This window comes from Punica granatum, chromosome 5, assembly GCF_007655135.1.
Source record: "Punica granatum isolate Tunisia-2019 chromosome 5, ASM765513v2, whole genome shotgun sequence".
Taxonomy (NCBI): Eukaryota; Viridiplantae; Streptophyta; class Magnoliopsida; order Myrtales; family Lythraceae; genus Punica; species Punica granatum.
Window position 1 is genome coordinate 21986220 of NC_045131.1, and position 7538 is coordinate 21993757.

The 7538-nt window shown below is 40.9% G+C and overlaps 1 protein-coding gene across 3 annotated transcripts; it reads left to right on the plus strand.

The window, feature by feature from the left end:
• The first annotated feature begins 536 nt into the window (after positions 1 to 536).
• LOC116208445 (pentatricopeptide repeat-containing protein At3g24000, mitochondrial) lies at positions 537 to 6649 on the plus strand. 3 transcript variants are annotated; one of them, XM_031541898.1, is made up of 5 exons: positions 537 to 3643; positions 4511 to 4757; positions 4864 to 5025; positions 5356 to 5604; positions 6177 to 6649. In XM_031541898.1, the coding sequence occupies exon 1, from the start codon at positions 684 to 686 to the stop codon at positions 3639 to 3641; it is 2958 nt and encodes a 985-aa protein (XP_031397758.1). In that variant the 5' UTR covers positions 537 to 683; the 3' UTR covers positions 3642 to 3643; positions 4511 to 4757; positions 4864 to 5025; positions 5356 to 5604; positions 6177 to 6649. The 3 variants fall into 3 exon arrangements, with proteins under 3 accessions (XP_031397758.1, XP_031397759.1, XP_031397757.1); XM_031541899.1 differs by lacking the exon at positions 6177 to 6649 and adding an exon at positions 5667 to 6041 and having other exon boundaries at positions 5356 to 5543; XM_031541897.1 differs by lacking the exon at positions 6177 to 6649 and having other exon boundaries at positions 5356 to 6041.
• Positions 6650 to 7538: the final 889 nt, after the last annotated feature.

Below are 7538 nucleotides of genomic sequence, written 5' to 3' on the forward strand. Positions count from 1 at the left end.
TATCTATTTATTCTAAAAATTATATGAGGTAATTAATAAAGTTATCATAATTAATACTTTCGTATACCCAATAACGCTCATCACCAAACACATGATGGGTATTTGAGAAACCATCAAGGGTGATGGCCTAGTGGTTCTAAGCTCACTTCTAGGTGGTTTGAAGACTTTCAGGTCTCGAATTCAAATTCCCTAGGAATATATGTTAGGGTGGACTCTTTGGCTTGGGCTTGAGGTCATCTCCGACTTTTATAAACTATATTAAGCCACTGATAGTACTACGTTGATGGGGTTGGTGCTTGCACTGGTTGTTCAGTTTGTCTTATATATTCGCTGGTTGCGGCTATATCAAATTTAAAAAATACTCTTAAGCTAAAACGCTTCCTAATTTCCAAACAATTCATTTTAGTTAGATTCATAAATTAATTTTACAAATAACTTAAAATGAATTTAATTCGTTTATAATTGAATTAAAATGATTTGAACAAAATTGAAATCAAACCGAATTGAAATCATTTTTTGTCCCGATTCGAAATTTGTGTTAGTATAGAAATTTTAAAAGGAAAAATTTCTAAACTTCCTGTTAAAAAATCAACCTCGATGTCAAATTTGAGGCGGGGCGGGAAGCACGTAGCCCCGCCCGGGAAGGTATTTGAACATCATCCTTTCCGTCGTGGCTCCTATGCATGACTATGGCGTATTTCAGCTACAGAGCCTTTCTGAGGGATGGCTTCTCGAAGATCACCGATGAATCCCTCGGAAGAGCTCTCCACGCCCTCTGCCTGAAGGGTCTCTTCTATCTCAGCACATTACACACCAACACCCTCATCTACTTCTACTCCAGGCTTGGCCGCACTGACCTCGCCCGCTATCTGTTCGATCGAATGCCCGACAGAAACCAGGCCTCATGGAACACCATCATATCGGGTTACGTTCAGGCGGGGCTATTCACCGAAGCATTCATGTTCTTTGACCACCACCGTGCCTGCAGTCTCTCCCCCAATGGGTTCGTCCTTGCAAGCTTGATCACGGGCTGCGATCGTTCTGGCCGTATGCTTGAGGAAGGTGCCCAACTGCATGGTCTCGCTGCTAAGATTGGCTTGACGTGTGATGTCTTTGTGGGCACTTCCATTCTGCATTTCTATGGCGCATACGGGCTCATTTCTCTTGCGAGGAAGTTCTTCGATGAGATGCCCCACAGAAATGTGGTATCTTGGACTTCGTTGATGGTCGGGTACTTGAACTCTGGCCAGCCTTCCGGGGTGGTCGAGTTATACAGGTGTATGAGGCGCGAGGGAGTGATTTGCAATGAGAATACATTTGCTACACTGGTCAGCTCTTGTAGCTCGCTAGAGAACGACATAACTGGTCGTCAAGTCCTTGGGCACATTATGAAATCGGGGCTTGAAAGGTATACGTCTGTTGCTAACTCTCTCATCTCAATGTTTGGTAGCTTCGGTGGCATTAGAGAAGCCCGTTACATCTTCAATCATGTTATCGAGCGTGATACAATCTCGTGGAATGCGATAATTTCTGCTAATGTAAGCAATGGGCATTATAAGGAATCTCTTAGCCTCTTCCATCAAATGCGTTTCTCTCATGAAAACCTCAATCCTACCACTCTTTCTACCTTGTTAACTGCATCAGGCTCTCCTGATGGGTTGAAGTGGGGCAAAGGGATTCAAAGTCTACTGGTAAAATCTGGATTGAGCTCAAATATTTGTGCACGCAACACTCTGTTGAGTATGTACTCTGAGGCCGGAATGTTTGAGGATGCAGAATTAGCGTTCCATGAAATGCCGGAGAGGGATTTGATATCTTGGAATTCCATGATTGCTTGTTATGTTCTTGAAGGCAGATGCCTGAATGCCTTGGAGCTCTTCTGTGAGATGCTTTTCATGGGAAGAGAGATGAACTATGTCACCTTCACGAGTGCTTTAAGTGCTTGCTCAGGTCCAAAGTTCCTGATTCAAGGTAAGATCATTCATGCGCTTGTAATCCTCGTGGGGTTACAGGATAGCTTGATCATCAACAATGCATTAATTACCATGTACGGGAAGCTTCAACTGATGTCTGAAGCTAGGAGGGTATTCCAGAAAGCACCTAAGCATGATATTGTGACTTGGAATGCACTTATTGGGGGTCATGCTGAGAATAAGGAATGTGAGGATGCGATGAAAGCGCTTAAGCTACTGAGAGAAGAAGGGCTTGTTGAGAACTATATCACCATAGTGGGTGTTCTCGGTGCTTGCTTGACTTCCAATGATTTGATGACACGAGGAATGCCTATTCACGCTCATGCTGTGGTAATCGGGTTCGAATCAGATAATTATGTACAGAACTCGCTTATCTCGATGTATGTCAGATGTGGGGACCACAGTTCGGGTGACCGCATCTTCCATGCCATGGATGCTAGAGATTCCATCACATGGAATGCGATCATCTCTGCTAGCGCTCATCATGGGCATTCTGAGGAAGCGCTAAAACTTTTCAGGGCAATGATAGCCTCTGGAGTTGAAAAGCTAGATAATTTCAGCTTTTCAGGGGGGCTTGCTGCAGCTGCGAATCTTGCCGTGCTAGAGGAGGGTCGAGAACTTCATGCTCTGGTCACGAAGCTTGGGTTTGAAGCCGATCTTTACGTTATAAATGCGATGATGGACATGTATGCAAAGTGCGGGGAAATGGACTGTGTGATGAATATTCTTCCCAAACCGATGGAACGGTCACGAATGTCTTGGAATGTTCTCATATCAGCTTTCGCGAGACACGGGTGCTTCGAGGAGGCAAGGAAAGCCTTTCACGAGATGGTAGAGCTTGGGTTGAAGCCTGATCATGTCACCTTCGTGTCTTTGCTTTCTGCTTGCAGCCATGGTGGTTTAGTAGACGAGGGCCTTCAGTACTACGATTCCATGGAAAAGGACTTTGAGGTCTCACCAGGAATAGAGCACTGTGTATGCAAGGTTGATCTTCTCGGTCGATCAGGAAGGTTCACTGAGGCTGAAGCTTTTATAGAGAAAATGCCTGTTATGCCCACCGACCATATATGGAGAAGCTTATTATCTGCGTGTAAAGTCCACGGCAATTTGGAGCTCGGGAGAAGGGCGGCAGAACAGCTTTTCGTGCTGGACCCATCAGATGACTCAGCATACGTTTTATACTCAAATATCTGTGCTACATCAAGAAGATGGGAAGATGTGGAGAGCGTGAGGAGGCGAATGGGGTCAATAAGGAAGAAACCTGCATGCAGCTGGGTGAAGCTGAAAGACTCGGTGAGTTCATTCGGTATGGGAGACAAGTCCCATCCACAAATGGAGCAAATACAAGGAAAGTTGGAGGAGCTCAAGAGGATGATCAAAGAAGCTGGTTATGTTCCTGATACGAGCTTCGCTCTGCAGGATACAGACGAAGAGCAGAAGGAGCACAATCTGTGGAATCATAGCGAGAGGCTTGCTCTTGCATACGGTCTGATGAACATTCCTGAGAGATCGACTATTCGGGTGTTCAAGAACCTCCGAGTTTGCAGCGACTGCCACTCTGTTTACAAGTTCGTGAGCAAGATTGTCAATCGAAGAATTGTTCTTAGAGATGCATATCGATTTCATCATTTTGAGGACGGCCGATGCTCGTGCTATGACTACTGGTAGAAGTGAGTTCCAACCATCTTTTACTTTTATGTTAAAAATTTAACCATGCCAGTATTACCTAAGGCATAGGTATTATCTTTAATGCTTAAAATCCTGTAGTGCACTCCACTGGGGAAACTTTCAGACCTGTCATTCTTGGTAAGATAGAAATGAATGAATTGAGTTTCTACTCCCAGCTTCTTCTGTTAATTCTTTTCTGAACACGTAAATCTTTTCTTGAGGCATCTCAATTGTGTCGTTTCAAGGGTGTCATAAAATAATTATTTCACTTCTTCTGGTGACTTTAAATTATCTAAGGATTTAAAGGTTCATTTAACCATTGAAAAGAAGAAGTTTGGTTATCAACTCTTGCTTATTAGTTTAACTAAGTAGACTGGAGGGACATTTGAGCTATGCAAAGATCAGCATCTTTACTTAAAACCTTAGAAATTGTACATGCTCAAATATATCTTTTATTCAGGCTGTTTAATTGAGGGGCGCTATTGATCATAAAAGTGTAGAATGGTTTGATCGTGTGCCTGGCCATAAGTTTCTTCACAAGATTTACATAGCAGGAGGTGTCATGATGTTAGAAGGCAGTACAGGAAACAACAATGAATATCTCATAAATATGATATTGTTTCTTGCTTATATGTATAATGGATGAGTTCTAGTGGCTTAGCATAAAGTCGTTCCTCTAAGACTAGTTTATATCACTTGTCTCATGCATGGTTGCTGTTTAGTTGATGAAGCTATACTTCTCAGTATCTTGTCAAAGTTACTTTCTGTATCTAAGAAATTGGAGTTCATTTGGGAATTCTTTTGGCTGGGTTCTTATGCGGTATGGCTTTTGTTATCTGATACAGATTGTGGAATTCCTCTCTTTGCAGATCATTTGTCCTTTTCTGCCTTCTGATACGGTTGGTGCAGAATCAAGTCAAAGGGAATCCAAAAAATAGTTCCGTGCAACAAATATGAAAATGGAGTGGATTCTTTTGTCCTTATTCACTCCAGTGGCTTTGACTGACTTTGTCCCCATTGAATCCGCTACACATGTACAATATGTGCCACATACAGGGCCCGACAAGTTCATAGATTGAAAATACTAATATTTGTCATGGTTTACACTCTGAGGTGGTATGTTCGCTTTCTGACACTCACTACACTCACTTTCTAGTTTGAGGCCCATGTTGCTTAGAATCATCTCAATATGTGATCGATACTGGACTTCTTCATCTTGCAGGCTGCTCTGAAACACTTGAATACATTGAAAATCTTGAAATACAAGTATTTCTATCCCAGTAAGTGTTTTGGAGCTAGCAGTGCTGTCTAATACTGAAACTGTATTTGGTGTTCCCTTGCTGGATCACAGTTGCCTGGGCATGAGTTATTCTAGCTGCTCCTGGTAAATTTGGAAGCCATTCTTCTTTTATCTAACATATGCTTTTATTGCATTTTTTTTTCTTTTATTGGAAAATATTATCTCTGATAGAGTTCAATAATTTATATGTGTTCCTCCTTTACGGCTTTTGCTTTTCCTGCTTGTCTTCTGTGAAATATGTTTGGGAGTTCAATGAACTTACAGTAAAATAGAGATTTCGATGAAACTGCAGATTCTAAATGACTCCTATAACTATTATGTCTTCATAGCATTTGGGAGTTCACCAATAACCTAGTCAAGGAAAAGGAATAAAGAACAGAGGGAGCATTTTTCTTTTTTTGTTCTTTTTTTCAGGAGTTCGGCGAGGAAAAGGTTCTAGTGGAGCAAAAGAGAACAGAGCAGTATATCTCGAGAAACAGTGAATTCTACCACTTGCCATGGAACAGCAAGGGTGGTTATATACGTCATCCAACCATGTTTTCTTTCGCAGGCAAGAGAAGCCCTTGAGTAGATGAACAAAAAGACTAGAAGGGTGTAACAAAGTATGAAATTCTGCAAGCTTTATACTATACAAACGCTGCATGCAACATGATATATCAGAAGGTGACATTACATTCATAAGCTGTTGCCCTTTAATTCTCTGTGGTACTTACTCTTCTTTTCAGGTTCCATTTATAAACTAATGTAGTGGAATGGCCCGTGAAGTTCTGAGATAAGCATTAAGATGAGACAGTTCTTGAAGGTCTTCTTTATTCTTTATTCAAGGCTTTAATTCTGAATCAAGTTCCCAAGCTTCAGAGGTTTGGATGTGTAGAGGTTTATAGCCATGCAGATCGTGTAAGGAGAATGCAAAAGCTTGAAATATATATTGTAAAATAGTAGCATCTTCCAATTCTGTTGACGAATTCGGTTGCAAAATAGCCTGATATAGAGTCCAAAACAGAATTCATTTTAAAACAGAGTCTATATTGTCTGGCCAGCCGGTCACTGCACAGTTAGCGCTGGTTGGCGCAGAATAAATTTTGGCCAGTGATTCTCTCCATTGATCCGCGGTCAGTTTTATTTTTCCAGAATGGTCTATCTGCATAGCTGAGCGTATTGTCCGTGACAATCTGATTTATCCTGATATTATTAAGCACTGAGATTCTGAATTGACTTGGATAGTGTCCACACAGGAAGTAGGTAAGAAGGGATCACAATCGAGGAGGGGATTCAATTGATTGAATTCTTGTGGAAGAAAATATTTGTTAGGTGAGGTATCCCTCTAGTCATTGGAATTCAATTCACGTGTCTCCTTGGTGGAAATGGCTAAGGTTGTGGATAGCTTGCTGGCTTGACTCGATCCAGGATAAGTCGGAGCTAGTATCATTGAAGGTCTGTGGAGTATTAAGGATGACTATTTATATGTAATTGATTGATCTACTATTGTGTCTTGATTTCATACGCTATGATGGTGTGCAAGGCTTATTTCCGGTAACTTGTAAGATAAAACGGGATAGCATGAAATGAGGTCAACTTCGTCTTGGTTCGATGGAGGTGCTTATATGTTCATAGCTTCTGAATTGGGTAGATATCTCCCTTATCTAGAATATTAATTAGCCTTCTTTTGGCATGAGAGTCAATAAGAAATTAACTTGCAGAGAGTCAATCGGGTACACGTCTTCAAGCTGTACATGAGATAGCGACTCCGATATTCTCTTTTGGAAGTTTTGGTATTTCATGGGGAGTTTCCTAATGGAATCTGCTATGAAAATACACATTTTCTTAACATTAATAATTCTCACCATTTTGGAGAGATATTTTCTTTTAAATCGGCTTCTTTGTAAGGATTCCAACGGTCTGGCTTATGGCCAGTATTGCGTTTTATCCCTGGAGATTGTCCGAATCGTAGGTTATATGGATGATTAACCTACGTATCCATAACCATCCATAACCCGCTAAACTAGTTACTAAAGTGAATTGATGGCCCTCTCAATGAGCAGGATTGGGTCTGTAGAACAAATGGTCCCGATGCCTTAATTCACTATGCGTACAAATTTTATCACCATAAATAAATGGGCTTATTGATGGAAGTTAAATGTAAAAAAAATAAAATAAAATAGGAGGTCCACACTTTTATTTAAGTATGTTAAGTAGTAGAACATAGAATCCATTATTTTTCTAGACATTTATGCCCTGTTTGGTCCATTCGAATGGAATTTAATTTTTTTTATTACAAAGGAGGCGTGTGGGTCTAATATTGAGTAACGAACCTGAAATCTCTTGATTACTATGTGAAAGTATGCGCCACTGCTCTAATGAAATATAACGATGTTGGTAGAAAAATGTTAACTCTTGGATTGATATAGAAAATGTAATGAAAATTAGTAAAACACACATATTTAATATAATGTGATTATGAGGAAGAGGTCTTGGTGCAGTGCCACAAGGCGCCGCTCGGAACCAAGAGATTTTGGGTTCGATCCTCACCAGTGAGACTTACGTGCCCTTTTATTTAGCTTTATTTCATCTCATTATATTAGGTTTACGTGCCTCCC

Bases quoted from the DNA above. Each gene is read 5' to 3' on its own strand.
- LOC116208445 (XM_031541898.1), top strand. From the start codon at position 684: ATGACTATGGCGTATTTCAGCTACAGAGCCTTTCTGAGGGATGGCTTC.